Source organism: Pelodiscus sinensis, chromosome 17 (assembly GCF_049634645.1).
Source record: "Pelodiscus sinensis isolate JC-2024 chromosome 17, ASM4963464v1, whole genome shotgun sequence".
In the NCBI taxonomy this organism is placed as follows: Eukaryota; Metazoa; Chordata; order Testudines; family Trionychidae; genus Pelodiscus; species Pelodiscus sinensis.
Window position 1 is genome coordinate 34149273 of NC_134727.1, and position 21433 is coordinate 34170705.

General features: G+C 46.2%; 1 protein-coding gene across 2 annotated transcripts; it reads right to left on the bottom strand.

The window, feature by feature from the left end:
- Window positions 1-1093: 1093 nt before the first annotated feature.
- Window positions 1094-15947, bottom strand: LOC102456931 (leukotriene C4 synthase-like). 2 transcript variants are annotated; one of them, XM_014581142.3, is made up of 6 exons: window positions 15836-15947; window positions 14258-14503; window positions 7979-8078; window positions 2866-2936; window positions 2524-2605; window positions 1094-1913 (listed from the first exon to the last, which is right to left on the bottom strand). In XM_014581142.3, exons 2-6 carry the CDS (start codon window positions 14313-14315, stop codon window positions 1787-1789), a joined length of 438 nt encoding a protein of 145 aa, XP_014436628.1. In that variant the 5' UTR covers window positions 14316-14503; window positions 15836-15947; the 3' UTR covers window positions 1094-1786. The 2 variants fall into 2 exon arrangements, with proteins under 2 accessions (XP_014436628.1, XP_075756625.1); XM_075900510.1 differs by lacking the exon at window positions 15836-15947 and having other exon boundaries at window positions 14258-14513.
- Between the last annotated feature and the right edge of the window lie 5486 nt (window positions 15948-21433).

Here is a 21433-nt window from a genome sequence, read left to right on the forward strand (position 1 = left end):
CCTGCACCCTCTAACCATATTTTTCATTATTTGTTCCCTGGAATCGGTTGATCCCTAGGTCCAGTTGTCCCTCCCACGAGGCTGGGAGAGGGGATTTTAGAAGTGCGTGGGCTGACACTCATCCACCCCAGGGGTTTCAAATAGCGCCGGTGTGATGGGTTGGACCCCGTCAGACGTCACTGGATGTGCTAGAGATCCCTTTTCTGCCAGCCTGGGCATCCTTTTACCCTGTCTTGTGGAGCCAGGCTTTAAGCTTCCTCCAGCACAGACACGGATGGGGCCACATGCAGCTGCAGAATGACACAGACACTGAGATCAGCTCTGTGAGGGCTTAGCACCCAGATGGCCTCTTCCCTTGGAGTGCAAACCTAAAGTTATGTGAAATTTGACCCCTCTCTTGAAGTGGAGGAGGGTATGCACAAGTCTCCCCACCCCCAGTTAGAAAGTACATAAACTGAATTATATTATAAGCCAGAAGTAAGTTTATTAACTATAAAAAGATGAATTAAGTGTTTAAAGATATAGCAAGCAGACTACTAAAAAAATACTGCAATAAAGCAGGCAAACTAAGCTAGATTCACTAAAGAAACTGGTTACAAATTCATCATCCTAGATACTGTTTTTACAGTCCTTCACAGGCCAGAGGTGTCTTTCTAACTTGGGTCCAGCAGTGTTCCTCCCCCCCATCCCATCCCTCAGTTCTAATCCTTTTGTTTCCAAGTGTTTTCAAGTATCTTCTTGAGTGGGAGACAGAGGTGAAGCAAGCTGAAGACCTTTATTATTTCCTCCTCCTCCACCTTATATAGAATTCCCATAAGGTGGGAATCTGGTTTGACTCCTCACACCCAGTGGAGAAGTACAGCAGTCCAAGGTGGTGATTAGTATCAGGTGACCTGGTTACCTGACTGTAGCATAGTGATAGAAATGTAGCCATGTTAGTCTGGGGTAGTTGAAGCAAAATGCAGGACAATGTAGCACTTTAAAGACTAACAAGATGGTTTATTAGATGATGAGCTTTCGTGGGCCAGACCCACTTCCTCAGATCAAAAAAGATCTTTGATCAAAAAAAAAAGTTTTTTGATCTGAGGAAGTGGGTCTGGCCCACGAAAGCTCATCATCTAATAAACCATCTTGTTAGTCTTTAAAGTGCTACATTGTCCTGCATTTTGACTCTGTAGCATCACTGCATCCAGTGAGTCAGCAGCAGTATGGAACCAAGCCTTTTCACAGTCCATTGTCCTGGCTAATGGGCCATCAACTCTGTCTGGCATTTTCATTGTTACCTGAAGTGTTAGCAGGGCATGTCACCCAAAAGTAGCATATATGAAATACAGATACCTGGTCAATATTCCTAACTTCAGCTACAGGAATGATACAAGGATACAAATTAGATAATTACATTCAGTAAATCATAACCTCGCCAGTGACCGCTTAAATGAATTACCTTGCAGAAAGTACTTCTTAGTTATGTCACTCATGCCATAAGCATATTTTCAAAAAGAATATGGAACAATGTCTCTCATCCCCTGTGTAATGTTTGTAATAATATAGTCATTTTTGTTGTCTGAAGGGAGTTGCAGAGCAACGAAGTTTGAGAATCCCTTGCTTAGAATGTAGACACTGAGCATGACTCACATTCTACCAGTACAGGGCAGTGCTATGTGCACCCATTCCTTTAGCACACATTGAGACATTGGGGTGGTTGGGGACTTGGATCTTCCCTCCATTGGATCCACATGTTCAGAGGGGCCAAGACGGGAGCGTGCAGTCCAAGGAAACTCTCCTTTCACAAACTAATGAATAAAAGTACATTTAGCCCCACATAGTGAAAGAGCAAGAAATGCAAGATCCCAACTGCTGCTAGTCCAATAAGAATCCAGAGAACTCCAGCGCTGAAATACATTGGGGCTAACCTGAAGGAAGACAAGAGTGCTCATACTTAGAAGCCTCACATAATGACAATAATACACCCCAAGAGGGGAAAAGTGGGGAGAGGGTATAATGAAACCCATTGACTCCCGTCCCCACACCCTCTAAAAAGGGAGGGTAAGGTTAGAACTCTGACATCTGTACAGTCCTTTCCCTTGTGCTGGCTCACCCCAGGTGCACCCATGCACACACACACAGACTGCCCACAATCAAGGGAAGCCCTGAAGCAGAAAACTCTTCTGTATGCTTAGTCCTAATCCTACATCCAAGCCCACATGAATGAGTTCTGGCTGCCTGTAATACAGAGCACAGTTCTCAAAACACCCACCATGACATTGTGATGTTAAAGAGACCCCTATAAATCTTTGCAGGCTCTAATTTTCTTAATTAGCCTTGACAGTATTTTTATATTCAAGGGAAGAGATCTCTTGGCAGTTCTAACTAATGCTGATTTTTCTACTAGAGAAAGGAACCCTGCTGCATCCTGAATAGGCAGGACAGTAGTCTCTGAAACCAAACCCCCAAGCGCCTTTAATTCCATGCCCAAAGCCCCAAAAAAGAAATCTGTGACCCGCTTCAGCAGGGCTCCATTACCTTCCTGAGGAGGATGCCTTATATCCCACAAAATAGCGGTAGCGGGAGTAGAGATAAAGCAGGCCCAGGGCAGCAGTCAGACCTGCAATTAAGAGAAGGAGACAAATAACAGCAGAAGACAAAGGCTCTTGGGAACTTTTTTCCCAGCCTGTCCCTGTACAGCTAGAACCTTCTGAGACGATCCTGACTATTCCCACTCTACTGGGGTGCAATCGTGTCAGAGAGCTGAGGAACCTAGTGCTGTTGACCTCTGCCGAGGGGGTCAGCCCGTAGCAGACGCGAAGCTAAACAGAGCCAACATTCCCACCTCACCCGTTTAACCAATGAAATAGCCAGTCTCACCTTGATGGAAGAAGAGGCCAGCCTGCCACAGAACAGCCAGGAAAATGGGGAAATACTCAGAGCAGTTTGCCCTGGAGGAGGAAGAACAACAGGGTCACCATTCTGAGCTTCTCTGGGGTTTCCCAGTGGCTCCAGGCTTCTGCTTTTCCATAGGCTACTTCTAGTGGCTTGCACCCATTCCTCTCCTATCCCCGTCTTCAGAATAAGGCCATGTCTACACCGAGAGACATGGTTTAATTTATTAAGGTCGACTTTTTAGCACCCAATTTTGTAAAGTTGAAGGCACATGTCCTGTGTGCAAGAATTCGACATAATTTGAAGTAGTGCATCCTCAGCAGGGTGGCTACTGTCGACTTTGAGAGTGATGCACTATGGGTAGCTATTCCACAGTGTCTGTACCCCTTTTCATTGTGGTTATGCTCCCAGTGCACGCCAGGACCAAAACTGTGCAACTGATAGCTCCAGGTACATGTCGTCACTGTCCCATAATTAACTTGTTTCCTCCCTCCCCCTATGCTTGAGAACAACATCAACAATTCCTTAGTGCCCTTTTTTTCTTGGCTATCCATGCAGATGCCATAACATCATAAGCATGGAACTCATTGCAGATCCTGTTGAGCATCAAAGCATTATGATAATATTAATCATGGAGAGCCTAATGCTGAAGTCTGCCAGAATAAGGCTGACTCTCAGGAGGCCATGAACATACTATTCTGTGAAGCACTTGAGTTGAACGACTAGCAAATGCTGCCAGCATTTGATCCTCTGGACACAGTGGAACACCGGTTCTGGTGCCATGAGACAAGCACAGGCTGGTGGAACAGCATAGTTATGAGGAATGGGACAATCAGCAGTGACCACAAAACTTCAGTAGGTGTAAGGCCACTTTCATGGAAGTTTGTGAATTGCTTTCCCTCACCCTGAAGCGCAAGAATATCAGAATGAGTCCTGTTCTTACAATGGAGAAGTGAGTGGCAATACCCCTGTGGAAGCTTGCAATGCCAGACAGCTACCACTTATTTGGGAATCTATTTGGAGTGAGGAGCTCTACAGTGGGGGCCATTGTGATCAAAGCAGACAAGGCGATCAATACCCTTCAGCTATGGAGGGTAGGGATTCTGGGAAATGTGGAGGACATAGTGGAAGGCTTTGCCACAGTTGGGTTCCCTAACTGTGATGGGATAATAGGCGGAATGCACATCCCCATCTTCACTCCCAAGCACCTTGCCAAGGAGTACGTAAACCACAAAGGGTACTTCTCAATGGTGCTGCAGGGGCTAGTGCAGTGGTCCCCAACCTGTGGTGGTGGCCGGGCGCCAGGGGGCGTGGCCGTTCGCCCGCCGGGCGCCAGGGGGCGGGGACGGTGGCGGGGCCCCCCCATAGCCGCGCACCCCCCCCTCCTCCAAGCGCCCGGGGCCGGCGCCCCCTCCCCTCCAAGCTCCGTGCGCCCGGGGCCAGCGCCCCCTCCCCTCCAAGCTCCGTGCGCCCGGGGCCAGCGCCCCCTCCCCTCCAAGCTCCGTGCGCCGGGGGCCGGCGCCCCCCCCTCCTCCAAGCGCCGGGGGACAGGGTCGGCGCCAGCGCCCCCCCCAAGCTCCGTGCGCCCGGGGCCAGCACCCCCCCTCTCCTCCAAGCGGCCGGGGCCAGGGCCGGGGCCGGCGCCCCCCACCCCAAGCGCCACGCGCCCAAGGCCAGGCCAGCCCCGAGCACGTGGCGGGCGCACACGAATGCCCCCGCGGGCGCCATGGCGCCCGCGGGCACCGTGTTGGGGACCACGGGGCTAGTGAATCACAAGGGCCATTTCACAGACACCAACATGGGATGGTCGGGAAAGGTGCATGATGCGTGCATCTTTAGGAACTCCTACCGCTTTGGCAAGCTGGAACTTGTTTCCCAGACCAGAAAATTACCATTGGAGACACTGCAATGTCAACAGTGATCCATGGTGACCCAGTTTACCTCTTGCGCCTGTGGTTCATGAAGCTGTACACAGGCAGCCTAGACTGCAGTAAGGAGCAGTTCAACTACAGGCTGATCAAGTGCAGAACGGTGGTAGAATGTGCTTTTGGGTACTTAAAAGCAGTTTTATAAATGGCCAGTCTGAGAGTCACGCAGGTTGCTCTCAACAAGGTGCCTCTGCATTCAGTATCCTTTCCTGTAATCCTCCTCCCCACTTCAACAAAAGCAGTAAAGGAACCATTGTTCAGAAATCCTGCATTTTTATTTAGGGAACAAAGCAGGAATGGAAAAGGACTCCAGGGGCATATATGTGTGATCACAATTGGCAGGACAGCTTTTTGCTTCATGACACTCCTAGGAGTTGAGTGTGAGGCTGCCCTTGACTCCCCCGGGATTCTAGGGCCCCTGAGAGAGGAAGCCATGGAACTCGATGAGGAGGGAATGGTGATCCGCAAGAGCTAGAGGGGTGCCTGTGCATATGGGCATCCTGGAAAGCTGCCATGTGGTCCATCATATCCACCATGGATGACAAGACTCCCTCCCAGTCCCTCACTTTCAGGTCCCTTCACACTCTCCTGTCCTCATGCTCCACATGCATCCCCTTCAGCAGCATGTTCCTCCACTAACTTAAATGCTCCATGTCCAAGTTGGCAGATTGCATTTGTGCCTTGAATGTATCATCCCTAATCCATTTTGCCTGATATCTGCACCAGACGGATAGCTGGTGAGGCCAGGGGAGGGAGCAGCAGGCTCACTGCTTTTCTTGCTGTAATGAAAAGTAAAGGGCAAACGTAACAGGAGATGCATTGTAGAGCATAACACCTAATCTGTTAAAATAAAAGGAAGGTCTGTCTAAAGACAATCGGGATGCATTGTGTACAAGGCCACAGTTATGCTTTTAGGTAGCCACTATACAGCAGGTAGACATCAGAGTTTTTAGGGGAGCAGCTGGACTCAGTTTGATGGCAGGCATGGTAGGGAGAGGCTGGGGCATGAGCTTGAGGGAGGGGGGGCATGGCTGCAGGGCTAGCGCCCATGTGTTCAGCACCCCCATTTGCTGGGAGGGTCTAACTTTCCCTTACTGCAGGAGTGGGTGAGCGGGAGAGGTAGGGGGTCTTGGCACGGCAGCAGGGCAGAGGCTCAAGCCATGCCTCCTTGGGGATGAGCAAATGGAGGTTTACTGCAGAGGCATCAGCTAATAGCTTCCCCTGCTTCCTCCAGGTTGCCATGAGAGAGATCAGTCTTCTGTGAGTCACTGAGGCTATGTCTAGACTGCATTCTATCTGCGAAAGAGGATATGCAAATTCTACAGGAATTCTGATCTCACTTTCGAAAGTGGATCTTTCGAAAGTGAAAGTAGGCTGGATGCAGGTTTTTTTGAAAAAACTCCCTTTTTCGAAAAAAACCTGCAGTTTTTCTCTTTCAAAAATAGAACGTAGTTTAGATGTACCCACAAAATGATAGGGAGCAGATGTTGACTGAATGTGGCTAGAAACCTGGACCTTATGCTGCAATGCTTTGTGCTACAATGATGCCAGACCACTTACTGCTGGCTTGGCGTAGAAGGTGTCCTATTCTGGAGGGTAGATTAAGGCAGCCTCCCCATAAACCTTGTAAGAAGGATGAAAGAGTTCCTCTCTGGGGGTCTGTCTACACTGCCACCCTAGTTCGAACTAAGGTGACTAATGTAGGCATTCGAACTTGCAAATGAAGCCTGGGATTTAAATATCCCGGGCTTCATTTGCATGTTCCCAAGCGGGTGCCATTTTTAAATGCCCGTAGTTCAAACTACCTGCCCGCGGCTACACGCGGCACGGACTAGATAGTTCGAATTAAGGCTCCTAATTCGAACTACTGTTATTCCTTCTGCAAGGAGGAGCATTGTCTCTTCTGTTTTATTCCTTCTGAAGAACCTGTCATTGGCCACCATCGGAAGACAGGATACTGAGCCAGAAGGACCTTTGGCCTCACCCAGTATGTTCTTCTATAGAGCTGAAATGTATCTGCCCCCTTGCAGTAAGCCACTAGACCCCACTCCCCTTCCAGAGCTGAGATAGAGCCGAGGAGTTCAGATGGGGTCTGTCTCTCTCCACAGAGTTAGTAAACAAAGTAAGAATATCTATTAAAATTTTAAGGCTAGCAAGTGTCCCTTACGTGATTTGCTACAAGAGATCAAAATATGTTAGTTAGAGCTGAGTGGATCTAATATTTATTTAATGGTATTTCTTTTATACAAGAATTAGATACAGTGCTCCTGTCAGCTAACTGCTAAATTGTCTGCCAAAAAAGTAGAATTTTTCAGTGCATTAGTAGCCTCTGGATACAGATGATGATGTGCGGGAGGGGGCTGGTTTCCCTCCTTCCCATTTGGTGCTTGGCTTGTACTGAGCATGCTCAGTAACACTGCTGCAGATTCTGTTCTCAGTCCACCTGAATGCTCTCACTCCCTTCCCTCCCTTCATCACGGCATGCACAAGTCACCCCTCCCCCCCCAATCTGAAATGGCCCCCCTGGCCATAGAGGGAGGGATTTATAGCAATAATCAGTCCTCTTCCACCATGACAGCAGGCTGACTGAGAGCAGCGGTGAGATTAGTCCTTGCCGTTCTATCAGTCATGTAGCCCCTAAAGCCCCTTCTCTGGTCTCCCAATACTGTAACCACCTGCAGTCCTGGAGGAAGTCTTTTAGGGTTGCCAGGTGTCTGTTATTGAACCGGACAGTCCATTATTTTTGCCGCCTGTCTGGTAAAAAAAATCAGATAATATGTCCAGTACTTTCTGATTCTTTTCCTGGCCAGGAAGCGAAAATCCCGGGCTGTCTGGCTCAATACAGAGGCAGCCTGGCAACCCTAGTGCTTACTGGGGAGCTGTCCGGTCTAGTGCAGAGAGGCAAGATGGCAGGCAGCCACCGGCAGCCTGTTAAAGCCAAAAAGCCTCACGCATGCGGTTTTTAAAGGGGCCACGGTGGGGGGGGGGGGGGGACTTCCTCTCCCCTTCCCTCTCCTCCCCTCCCCCATCAACAAACTTTTTCCTGGCATGTTTTTTGTTGTTGTTGTTCAGTATTTTTTGTGAGCAAATTGTCCGATCAGTCTGTCAGCAAAAATAGCATAGGAGACTTCTGGCCCTACAGAGCAGGTCATTAAAAAAATTAGTCTTACTGTGCTCGAAAGACCCTCTCAAACTCAGGTGGCCCTGAGATTTTTGGAGGAGAGATCCCATACGTTCGCCTGGCATAGATCACTTGGAGGGAGAAGTAAGCTGTAAAGAAAGAAACAAGAAAGCATGATCTCATGGGGCTCCACAGAGACTGTTATACATGGAGTTCCATGTTGTGTTACAAGATCACTCATGATCCTTTTGTTAACATTCCGCAACCATGTGAAAGAAGAAGTTGGTGTAATGTCCATATATGAAATGGAGTTATCCCTCTCCCAACCCAGCCACACACTTCCTAACACTATTGTTATAGCTCTACCATAAAATAATTATACCCAGGACTCATACAAATATTTCCTCAGGAAAAAAAAAGTGATGCCTCTGGAAGGGACCGTATTTCTCCACTAATAAGAGATTTTCACGAGTTTCCAGAGAAATATCTCCAGCTCTGACAAGGCTCCACACATACCATCCAGATTTCACAGGACAGACTAGCCACATGTGGGTCTAATTTCAGGAACCAACATATTATTATGTCAAGTGCACAGGCTGGAAATATTTATAACTTATCAAGTGATATCCTCTCTCATCTTAGTTCTAAGGAGGGAAAAGATATTTAAATGGAAGACAAATGTTCTTCTGCAGCATAGATAAAATCACCCTGTCTCTGTAATTGGGTTCAACATCACCCCTTCCTCCAGGCCTCTGTGTGGAAGGATACAAAGCACTCAGCACTGTGTGTCAGAGCTCAATATGAAATTAGATTCTCTCAGGACTCATCTGTATGAACTGCCCATGTAGCCAGGAAGAACTGGTGACTTAGTCTCATCACTTATCTCTAACCCAAATCCCTAATTCTCACTGTAGCTATGTCTAGACTGCAAGCCTCTTTCGAAAGAGGCTCTTTCGAAAGATACTTTCAAAAGAGCCTCTCAAAAGAGAGCGTCTAGACTGCACGTTGAACTTTCGAAAAAGCGGCTTGCTTTTTCGAAAGAAAGCATCCAGTGAGTCTGGATGCTCTCTTTCGAAGAAGCCCTATTTACATTGAAGAACGCCTTCTTTCGAAAGAGGAACTTTCGAAAAAAGGCGTTCTTCCTCGTGAAATGAGGTTTACCGCCATCGAAAGAAAAGCCGCGTTCTTTCGATTTAATTTCGAAAGAACGCGGCTTGAGTCTGGACGCAGGTGAGGTTTTTTCGAAAAAAGGCTACTTTTTTCGAAAAAAACCCTGAGTCTGGACACAGCCTGTGAGAGGTATTAAAAAAGTGAATGGGTAACAGATTAACCAGGATTCTGTGGATGGGAGACTGCCCCAGATGGGGGGGAGGGAGGGAGGCGAGGGGGGAAGGGGCACCAGTTCACTGGTTATCTGGGTAAGCATGCTGGTAAGGCTGATGCTTACCAGGTAATAGGCTAACCCTTTACTTCCCTAGTGAGAGAGAGTCACCTTGAATTTGAAGCAGTCTTAGGAATCAGTGGGTATCATTACAATAGGTACCTTTACAGAGTCTGGCCTGTTTATACAGCCAGAAGTTCTGAAAGCACTGAGGGATGAACATTCAAGCCATCACCATGTCTAACCCTACCCTTCATTAGGGAAAGAAGCAAACCTGACTACACAGGCACAGATAAGTGGCTCCAACCACACTGCAAACACACCACCATAAATGCCAGTTACATTTAATTAGCCTGTTGACAAAGGGGCTCATTACAATATACTTACATGCAGTGCAAAGAATGATTATATAGACCAGGCCTGTTATTTTTCAAGGACAGAAAAGACACAAACATACCTCTCATTTGCATCCTAGTACCAGATTCTGAAAGATCACTACAAACTAAGGAATCTGATGGAACACAGCCTCTCCGTTCACCTCCTCATTTTGATCTCACCATGGCAGTCACACACACTTTTGACACCCATGCTCCTTCCCCAGAGTCCAGTGAGCTGGGTTTAGGATGAAGTAATAGGTGTGTGTATCCCTATGTAGGCACTGTTGGAAGCCTAGTGTCACTAGAAAGCAAGTAAAAATGGCCAATGTTATTAGATAATCCTGTGTGCTGTTTGCAAGTGCCAAGCCAGACCTGCCAGGAAATCATGCACACTGGTTCCTGAAAAAGTTCCTAGCCACTTGCTTTTTTACCATTCAGTGAGGAACAAGATCTAGAAGATTCCTTTTCTACCAGAACCCTTTGCTTCCTGCCCGTAGAAAGGTTTTACTTCACTGTCTCTAGTTGCTCTACTTTTCTGCCCATGTGACGTTCTTCAATTATCTTTTTGTTCGCACTGAAGTCCACAGTCCCTCAAGGAAACAATGAGCCTATTTGTAAAATGGAGGGAGTTTCCTGTTTCCTGGGGAGCTTTCTACATTTGTAAGTTAAGATGCACCAAGAAATTCCCAAGAAGTGGGTATATTTGCACTCCAAGCATTTCCACGATGCCACTGTAGTTTAGATATTTCCTATGCTAATGCAAGGGGGCAGGGATTGTTGGGTTTTTTGTTTGTTAATGCAGAGTAATCTACCTCTCTGAGAGACAGTAACTCCTGTGACAGAATCAGAGGGTAGCCGTGTTAGTCTGAATCTGCATAAACAACAAGAAGTCCTGTGGCACCTTATATAGACAAGTGTTTCTCAACATTTTTTTTATAAAGTACCCCTTTAAAAAAAATTATAAGTACCCCCAGTACCTTCAGTTTTCAGACACACACATTTTTTTTTCCTACCATTGCAACATATTTGTTTAAACAAGTTAATCGTAGCTGGGTGGGCAATGACATTTTTGGGTGTAAAAAGTACAAAAATAATAAACCGCTGTAAAACTTAGAACAGAAATTCAGTTTTCTCCAAATTTCAATTGCGTTGACGTACCCCTCAGACTTCTCTTGAGTATTCCTGGGAGTACTCGTACCATTGGTTGAGAAACACTGTTATAGACTAACAGATTTGATGCATCTGACAGCTAGGGTTGCCATATGGTTTCAACAAAAATATCGGACATATTTGACATTACATCACAATCTACATTACGTTTTATTTAGAAAATAGCAGACAATTATATTTTCTCAATTTGTTTCCCAAACAGAAAGCTCAAATACAGGACTGTCTGGTTCAAAACCGGACACTTGGCAACCCTACTGACAACGGGGGTCTTTGCCCACAAAAGCTGATGCTCCAATAAATCTGTTAGTCTGTAAGGAGTCACAGGACTTCTCATTGTTTATACTTTGACAGAGGGATTCTTCCCTCAACAGAGCTGTATCTGCAGTAGGTCAATCTAACTACATCACACAGGCCACACACTTTTTCCACAGACCCAAGTGGTGAAGATAGTTTGACTTAAGATTTACGAGGCCTGTATGCAAGGGGAGTGTGAAGGGCGTGTGAATGCACCCCTTCTCCACCCATGGTCCTCCAAGTAAGTGTGAGGCTTGGGCGGCACGCTGGCCCAAGGAAGGCTGTGACTGATTTCCCCGACCTCTCCCAGTAGCGAGGCATGGGGCAGGCAGGGCTAGGCTGTGGGGCAGCCATCAGCCCCTCCTACAGCTCGCCCCCCCCCCCCCCCCAGAAATTCCTGTGTATGGGCCTGTTTAGGTTTATGCCATGCCTGAGAAACAGGTCCTGCCCTAGACTCTCCCATCTTATTACTCTGGTATCACTGACAGTCCTTAGGGCTAATGCATTTAGAAGCCCAGCCTAATTACTTGTTGAGTGTCTTAAAAGCTGATCTCAGAAATGTAATATACAAAGCAGGAGTGTGAGGCTATGTCTACACTTGCGGCTTCTTGCACCAGAAATATGCAAATGAGGCTAAGCATGGAATATCGCTGAGCCTCATTTGCATACCTAATGAGCCACCATTTTTGCAGAAGAGGCTCTTGCGCCAGAAGGAGCTGTCTACACTGCCCCTTCTTGCGCAAGAAAAAACCTCTTGCGCAATGCCGTTCTTCCTGAAAAGTAATCGGCGTAACGACATTTGCTTGCCGGGGAAGAGCAAAGTTGTTGAGAAGAAGAAGAAAAAAAAAAAAAGGACCCCAAGAGTTGTTAAGCAAAAAAATTTAAATTTTTTTTTAAAAAAAGCACGGCCCCTTTAAGAAATGCTTTTGAGGCTTTTTGGCCCTAACAGGCTGCTGATGGCCATCTGCTATCTTGTCCTCCTGCTCCCTGAGGAACCAGGTAAGCACCCAGGAAAGCATTTTCGCCTCCTGGCCGGGGGAAAAAAATCAGAAAATGCCAGATATTTTAGGTGCCTGGTATTTTCTGAATTTTTTTACTGGACAGGAGGCGAAAATACCAGACTGTCCAGGTCCATACCGGACACCTAGGAACCCTAGATGCCATATCCTGCAGTTACTCAGCCAGTCATTCACCTTGCTTACTGAACGGCCTGTCGTAGGCCAGATGCTGCCGTTCTTTCCTCTAGCTGAGCCACATTAAAGGTCTCCCTACTTCCAGGATATTATCAAAGGCTGCTTTCAGCCACCACCAAATGAGCTATCCCCCTACTGCCTCACTCCAGCAAAGACACATAGGTGAACCCAGGCCCACCCTGTAACACTTGGTTTCAGTCCGGGGAGCCCTCAAGCCAGCAGCTCTCTGCTTTTGCTTTCCAGCCCTTAATGCCTTCCCTGATCTGCTTCCTCCTCAATCATTTCTACTTTCTACTCATCCCCCCTTACATCAGAAGCAAAATACAGGACTATGTAGCACTTTAAAGACTAACAAGATGGTTTATTAGGTGATGAGCTTTCGTGGGCCAGACTCACTTCCTCAGATCAATATGTGGAAGAAAATAGTCACAATCATATATACCAAAGGATACAATTAAAAAAAAGTGAACACATATGAAAAGGACAAAGCACATTTCAGAACAGGAGGGAGATGCGGGGGGGGGGGGGGGGGGGGGGAGGAAGGAAGGTAAGTGCCTGTGAATAAATTATATTAGAGGTGGGGAGAGTTAGATGTCTGTGAGCTAATGGTATTAGAGGTGATAATTGGGGAAGCTATCTTGGTAATGGGTAAGATAGTTAGAGTCTTTGTTCATTCCTTCTCGGAGAGTGTCGAATTTTAACATGAATGACAGTTCAGAGGATTCCCTTTCAAGTGCAGATGTAAAAGGTCTTTGTAGCAGAATGCAGGTGGTTAAGTCATTGAGAGAGTGTCCTTTCTGGTTGAAATGGCAAGAAACTTCTTACCAACAACCACAGGACATACCACACTAATACCAACCCTGGTACCTTCCCTTGCAACAAACCCTGTTGCCAGCTTTGTCCACATATTCATTCTGCTGATACCATTATTGGACCTAACCAAGTGAGTCATAAGATCAAGAACACATATTCCTGCGCATCCAGAAATATAATCTATGCTATCATGTGCCGACAGTGTCCATCTGCTATGTACATTGGACAAACATCTCAGACACTTCGCCAAAGGATTAATGCCCACAAAACAGATATCAGACAAGATCACAAAGAAAAAACAGTTTCTTGCCATTTCAACCAGAAAGGACACTCTCTCAATGACTTAACCACCTGCATTCTGCTACAAAGACCTTTTACATCTGCACTTGAAAGGGAATCCTCTGAACTGTCATTCATGTTAAAATTCGACACTCTCCGGGAAGGAATGAACAAAGACTCTAACTATCTTACCCATTACCAAGATAGCTTCCCCAATTATCACCTCTAATACCATTAGCTCACAGACATCTAACTCTCCCCACCTCTAATATAATTTATTCACAGGCACTTACCTTCCTTCCTTCCCCTCCTCCCCCCGCATCTCCCTCCTGTTCTGAAATGTGATTTGTCCTTTTCATATGTGTTCACTTTTTTTTAATCGTATCCTTTGGTATATATGGTTGTGACTATTTTCTTCCACATATTGATCTGAGGAAGTGGGTCTGGCCCACGAAAGCTCATCACCTAATAAACCATCTTGTTAGTCTTTAAAGTGCTACATAGTCCTGTATTTTGCTTCAGCTACACCAGACTAACACGGCTACATTTCTATTACCCCTTACATCAGGGCATAGACCTGCCACTCTTCCTACCCCTTCAGCCTGCCTCTCTTTATAGATCCTGCCTACCTCCTCCCCCATCTGGACTTCACCAGCAACTAGGACCTAGCATGCTGTGGATTTCATCTAGGTGCAGCCTAAGGGTCAATGGCCTAATGAACCCCGTCAGAGGAGTTATTAATTAATGTAAATAAAAGGAGAGTGACAAGGATGTAAACTAGCTAATCCAAGTGGGGAAGAATGGTTAGTCAATCACCATACCTTGCTCCAGGACTCCCAGGACGCTCACAGCAGCCAGCAAGTGAATCTGATCCAGCATGTTGTCTCTTCCAGACTGTAGTGTCAGTTTCTTGCTAGAATGCTCTGCAGGTTATTTTCCCTCTCCCCTGACCAGGCGGCATAGGTTTTAATGGAAAGTAAGGAGAGTTGCTCTAGCAGCCATGCAAGTTCTAGGGACTAATGCCAACAGTGAGGCGGTTCCTGGCTTTCCTCTCGATAGGCACAAATCTGGCAAAGTGAAGCAACAGGATGTTACAATCAGTGACCAGCTCAGAATTTCCATTCCCGCCCCTCCTCTTTCCAAGAATATAGTGTAGGGAAATGGTGAAAACCTCACAGGGCAGAAATGAGCTAGGAGTGGACCAGCAGCTGGGAGCAGAAGATAAGTACTCCTAGCCCAACAATCAGCAGCCTAGAAGAGGTCTGATTAAAACTAAACATCCTGACCACACATGCAGACACCTAGGGATGGCCAAAACATGCTTTTCTTACTGGAATTGAAAAGAAAACAAAGCTCTCCTTGAGATGCTGGGTATATGCATCTGGCAGCTTTTTGGATCCTAGCAACCCAGCACTGCCAGTATATTTTTGCTAATTAATTTCAGATTACTCAGCCTCAAAAATAACTGTGTCAAAATAAGAATGTATTAACAGTGGTGAAACAATAATAATGAATCAATATGCAACATTCCCATGAGATGATTCTGCTATAATAGTGGCATTGTCTTTGAACTCCCTCGCCCCCATCCAGTCCATTGTGCAGGGTAGTATTTTATTTTATTATATTTTATTTTGGCTCTGCCTCCAGTGCATGGGGGTGTGGGGGCTAAATGACAACTTGCGGGGCCCCTTCCTGTCCTACACTTCTGCGATCTGTAAAACCCCGCAGGCTGAGATTTTTAAAGCCACCGAGGCATTTTAGACGCACAATTCCCAGTGACACAAATGGGAGTCATGCGCCTAAATCCTTCAGTCAGCTTTGGAATTCTCACTTTTGAAAAAGCTCCCACTGGCATCAATGGGAGTGTAAAGGGTGCAGGATGGGACATACAAAAACCGCAACCCCTTGTGATGTAGTGTCAGTACCTTGCTGGTTGCTGTGCTTGGGCTGTGGATGACCCCTACTGGCCTCTGTCTGTGAGCACTGCCCAGTGGGGGGCGCCTTGGGGGGCGCCTTGAGGCCCCTCCCCCCCTTCCCCCCCCCCCCCCCCCGACAGTGACGAACCGGTTCTACCGGTTAAGGGAAGGGATGGAACAAAGGATGTGAGTGTTGGGGAAAGGGTCAGTTTCTGGCTGGAATCATGAAGGAGACAGACTAAGGAAAAGGGCTGGGAGTCTAAGGGCTGAGACACCCCATCTCAAGGGGTCTGAGGCATCCTAGTCCAGACTCCTCTAGCCACGTCATGTCTAGGCTGTGCTGTATCCTGGAAAAGCAATAAACCCTCTCTATTCTACTGGAGGGCAGAGTCTGTTCTTGCTGCTACGGGGCTGCATGATCTGGGGAACCCCAATTCGCTGTCATACCCCTCCCGTCCCCCGAATTCTTGCTGTCATTTTCACCTATGTAAATCAGGAGCAGCACCAGTGAAATTAATGTCCTCCCGCTGATAAAAAATTGGCACATGCAAGAGCTGAAGTAGGTCTTTTGTTTCCTTCCTCTCTGTTATCGCTGAGCAGTTTCCTTTTCATCCAAACTCAACAGAAAAGGAGAGAGGAATAAGATAAAGCAATCATTAAATGTGACTATGGAAGAAAACAATCTCAACCCACCTAGTTGAAAGGAATTAAACCAAAGATCAAGGGAATTAACATGCTTCCCATTTTATTTTAATGGTGGAACAGCAAAGGAAACAAAGGAAGGAAGACCAGAGGACTGGCTTCAATTGTTTTTTGCTTGGAAGTACTGGAAATACTGTCTTCTCTTCTTGGACTTTTCTTGAGGAGACAAGAAGGACAGGACTTCTATCAAACCTCAGTCCAAGAGGTTGGAATATTTAAATATGAAACAATAATTTTTCTACCAAATGTTGGTCACCTTGGTGTCCTTAACAAAAGGAAATAAAAAGCAAATAACAGAAATCCAAGATCCCTGGAGTTCTTCTCTCTCTTAGAATGGTGTACAGCAGAACAATATGCACTGCAATGGGCAGAGCTCTATGAGCATAAATTCAGTGTAAATGAGAAGAGAATCAGGTCTGAAGAGTTGTAAAGAATCTGAACTTTAAAAACCCTTCCTCCTCTCAATATCATGTCACATCATCATCCCTCCAATTGTCCAATCACCCAGCAAAAGCAGGTCCTGACATTTTAATATTAAACAGAAGCAAAACCAATCAATACATTTCTGAATAGCTAAAATTCTTCAGGCCTCTTTATCCTCAAAATGGACAATACTCTTTTCATCCCTTTACAGATCACCTTTAGCATTTTATTCTTTTTCACTTCTTACTCTATAGTTCAATGGTCCAAAGGGTCCTCCTTTCCTGGGGTAGCCTGCATACTGAACCCCTCATCCTCAGCCCCACCCCAGAGCAATGATTTAAATGAAGCATGTGCATTTTCATTTTATTTAAAAAAAAAACAAAAACCCAAAAATAAATTAAGGACACAAAACTCAAATTTCAGTCAGGGTGGATGTGTCTCACACCCAGGAGCTGATACACTACAAAGAGAAACAGCAGTGTTGCAATTTGCAAATTTAATACAATCAGATTAGGACTGAATAAGATTTAGAATGCTTGTGTCACTTCAAAGGCAATTTTGCCCCTTTCTTGGTATTCACACCTCCTCATCAACTGCCAGGAGGTGTGAACTCTTGACTGAACTGGCCTCCTTAGCACTGGCCCTACAGTTGATAAGTAACTCCCTTCTTTTGATATGCTAGTACACATGTATGTCCCTATCTCTCTAAAGTCCATTTCATGCATCTGACAAAAGTGGTTTTACCCATGAAAGTTGATGCCCTAATAAATCTGTGAATCTTTAAAGGTGCCACAAGGCTCCTTGTTGTTTTTGCAGAATCAGACTAACATGGCTCTCCCTCTGGAGCTAATAAACAAGTACGTTTAGCTGTACAAGAAAAATACAAGTTTGGACTTAAACATGAGATAATGCAAGACTTAAGCAGACACAGTCAATTGACAAGCCAAAAGAAGAAGATGAAGACTAGAGAAGTATTAACAACACCATACATGATCAATATGATGAACCTGAAGAAAGTCACCAGTAGCAGGTTTCATCAATACAAATTTAGAAACTTTCTTGGGTCAATTTATAGTTGTGTATATACAGTAAAACTCTGATGGTCCGGCATCTGATGGTCCGGCACCATCAGGAACCTGGAAGTGCTCTGGGCAGCCGGACCATTGGAGCTGCTCTGCCCCCAGCTTCCCAGATTCAGCCGCTGCTAAAACTGACCAGCGGCTGAATTGGGGACGCCGAGGGAAGAGCAGCTGGAGTGCTGCCGGGTAGGTCCGGTAGTGCTGCCCCTTGGGGTTGGGGCTGTGGGACCAACCCGGCAGCACCCCAGCTGTCCCCGATTCAGCCGCTGCTGAAACTGACCAGCGGCTGACTCCAGGAAGCCCGAGGCAGAGCTGCTCTTCCCCGGCTTCCTGGAATCAGCTGCTGGTCAATTTCAGCAGCAGCTGACTTGGGTACACCTGGCACAGAGCAGCGGAGGTGCTGCCGGGTTGGTCCCCAGCTGCTCTGTCCTAGGCGTCCCGATTCAGCCGCTGTTGATACTGACCAGCGGCTGATTCCAGGAAGCCCGGGGCAGAGCAGCTCTGCCTCGGGCTTCCTGGAGTCAGCCGCTGGTCAGTATCAGCGGCGGCTGACTTGGGGACACCTGGGACAGAGCAGCTGGAGTGCTGCCGGGTTGGTCCAGTAGCGCCGCTCCTCGGCGTTGTGGGACCAACCCGGCAGCCCCCTCAGCTGCTCTAGGTGTCCCCAAGAGCAGCTGGGGTGCTGCTGGGTTGGTCTCGCAGCACCAAGGGTCGGCGCTACCAGACCAACCCGGCAGCACTCCAGCTGCTTTGCTGCAGGCGTCCCAGATTCAGCCGCTGCTGAAACTGACCAGCAGCGGCTGAATCAGGGATGCCTGTGGCAGAGCCGGACTATCGAAAGGGGGGGCTATGAGAGGTCTGGGGTGGTTTCCCCCCACCCCACCCCAGACCTCTCATAATCCCCCCTTCTGATAGTCCGGCATATCTGATAATCCGGCACCCCCTGGGTCCTAAAGGTCCCAGGTTATCGGACATTTACTGTACTAAGTTGTAAAATAAGTTTTATACAATTTCTCTTGAAAGAGAATGGCTCAGAAAATAAATACAAATTTTAAAAATGGGTCTTGTTGGTTAAAATGTACCTGTTATTTTAATTTCATTCATGAGTAAGGTAGAGCAAGGGGAAGGATGATGTGAAATTAAAAAGACAGATAAAATTCAGACTCAGCATGTATTTAATTCAAGCAGTATTTGTTTAAATAAGGCATCTGAGTTGTCAGAATTATTGCTGCTCTTTAAAGAAAAGTTGTAACTTACAAGAAAACTGGAAAACACCAATTTATCTTCCTGCAGGAAAACTGAGAAGACTTAATTACAGTAAAAGGTTATGGAATAAAGCACACTTTATATAAGTGTATTTTATGAGCCAGTAAAATGAATAGAACTCCTAACTGCCTGCACACTTAGTATGGTTTAAAACTACGTTTTTCTCCTACCCCACCCTTCTTCTTGGACTAAGCTGTCGATCGACGGATCTCATCCTCTATGAAGCCTTTGGTGAGCATCTAAACCAATCCTTGATCGGCAGAGCCAATTACAGATGTCACATAAAAAGCTGCCAACTGCAGGCGCTGTATGTACCTTTCGGATCCTCCGCTTTTCCTGCAATGCCTGGATATGCTGACTGTCAAAGCAATTAAGAGCCTGTACAATGGTTTGTTTCCAGGACAATCTGTCCTGAGCTAGAGTTTCCAGATCATTGGGAGATATGCCACATGACTTCATACTGGCCTTTAAGATGTCTTTATAGCGCTTATATTGACCACCGATAGAGCGTTTTCCATGAGCAAGCTGGCCACAGAAGACCATCTTTGGTATCCGTGTATCATCCATCCTCATAACATGACCAATCCAGTGAAACTGTTTGTTCATAAGCATTGCTTCCATGCCCATGACACCACACAGCTTACAGACCTCCGTATTAGGAATTTTGTCCTACCAGTTCCCATGGGCAATCTTCCTCAGACAATGCATATGGAACTAATCGAGCTTCAAAACATGGTAATGATATATTGTCCGTGTCGCTGAGCCATACAGCAGGACATTCAGAATAACTGCCTGATAAACTGCTATCTTGGTATGGAGTTTAATACCATGGTAATTCCATAAGCGTTTGGTCCATTTTCCAAATGCAGCGCTGGCTTTGGCTAGTCAAGCAGATACATCATGATCCATATTTATGCTAGAGGACAGTACACTTCCCAGGTAGCAGAACTTGTCAACAGCCTTAAGGATTATACCAGCATCTGTAATCACTGAAGTGCTGGGCTCTTTCCAAACAGGCTGAGGCATATCTTCTGTCTTCTTGAGGCTCACTGTGAGTCCAAAATGGTAAGCAGAAGTAACAAAGTGCATCCTTCACTGAATGAGCCACCGAATGAGCCAGCAATGCACAGCCATCGGCAAACAGAAGGTCACGAATAGTTGTAGTAATCACTTTAGTGCAAGCCTGGAGTCGCTAGAGACTGCCATCAGTGCAAAACTGAATAGGTATGCCCAATGTGCAGTTCTTAAAAGCAACTAACAGCATTGAAATGTAGATGTTGAACAGGAGAGGACCAAGGACATCCTTGCTTTGTACCGTTTGATATTCAAAAGGAGCTGATGTGTCTCCATTGTCAAGGATGTGACCAAGCATGCCATCATGGAGAGACCAAATAATGTTGATACATTTTTCAAAACAACCAATTTGTCCAAGTATTTTCCAGAACCCATTTCTGTTGACTGTGTCGAACACCTTGGTCAAATCAATGAAAACCACATAGAGGTCCTGATGTTGCTCTCTACATTTCTCTTCTATCTGTTTGGCTGTAAATATCATATCGGCAGTGCCTCGACTGGCACAAAATCCTCACTGGCTTTCAGGAATACTACCATTTTTAAACACATGCAGTGAGAGCCGATTGTAAAGGATGCGGGCCAGGATCTTACCAGCTATAGAGAGCAGAGATATGCCCCGATGGTCATCACAACATGCACAGTCACATTTCCTCTTATATATATGTACAATCAGAGCATCTTTGAAGTCCCGGGGGACTAGCTCCTTTTCTCCCAGATGGTGCTAAATAATTGGGTGAGACAGTATATCATCTGGCCACCAGCAGCTTTATAAATTTCGGATGGAATTGCATCACTGCCAGGTGCCTTTCCAGATTTCATCTGTTTAACAGCTTTTTGTACCTCATCAAGAGTTGGTGGTATATCCAGCTGTAAATCATTAGCCCGCTGAGGAATCTCTTCAAGAAAATTGCTGTCAAAAGATGAGGTCTGGTTCAATACTTGTGGAAATGTACAGCCCAGAGATCAAGGATTTTAGCATTAGCCGTGATCAAAGTGAGGCCATCAGCAGAGCGCACTGGTGTTCAGCCAGCAATGTGTGGCCCATAGATTGCCTTCAGCCCGTCACAGAATGCTTTAACGTCATGTCTATCCGCTGCATCTTGGAGTTTAACTGCTTGATGTTTCAACCAGTCCTCTTTCATTTGCCATAATTTGACTTCTGTCTCCTGCTTAGCTCAAATATATGCCCATTTCCTGGAGACATTCTCTTTATTATTGATCCAAGCCAGGTGTGCCACATGCATCTTATCAAGAATTTGGGCATCTCTCTCCTTGTCATCAAACTAGTCCTTGTGCCTGTGTTTTTGGAAACTGAGGACCCCGACAGCAATTCTCTAGGTTTCTTTGATGTTTCTCCAATCATCCTCAATAGTGGGTGACCTTTCTAGACCTTCATTGCTGGTGACTAAGGAAGCATCAAGAGTGCATTGAAACAGTGCTTGTGTCTCGGGTATTGCAAGTTTACCTACATCCAACTTTTTTCGGCATGCAGCAGAATGATGACGTTTTGATGAACAAAGGTTCAAGGAGACAACGC

Excerpts from the sequence above, each read along its gene's own strand:
- LOC102456931 (XM_014581142.3), bottom strand. The coding sequence starts at position 14,315 with ATGCTGGATCAGATTCACTTGCTGGCTGCTGTGAGCGTCCTGGGAGTC. Across the intron at positions 2,937-7,978 it reads GAGAGGGTCTTTCGAGCACA|GGCAAACTGCTCTGAGTATT; the intron begins GTAAGACTAATT and ends TTCCTCCTCCAG. Across the intron at positions 1,914-2,523 it reads AAGGCATCCTCCTCAGGAAG|GTTAGCCCCAATGTATTTCA; the intron begins GTAATGGAGCCC and ends GTCTTCCTTCAG.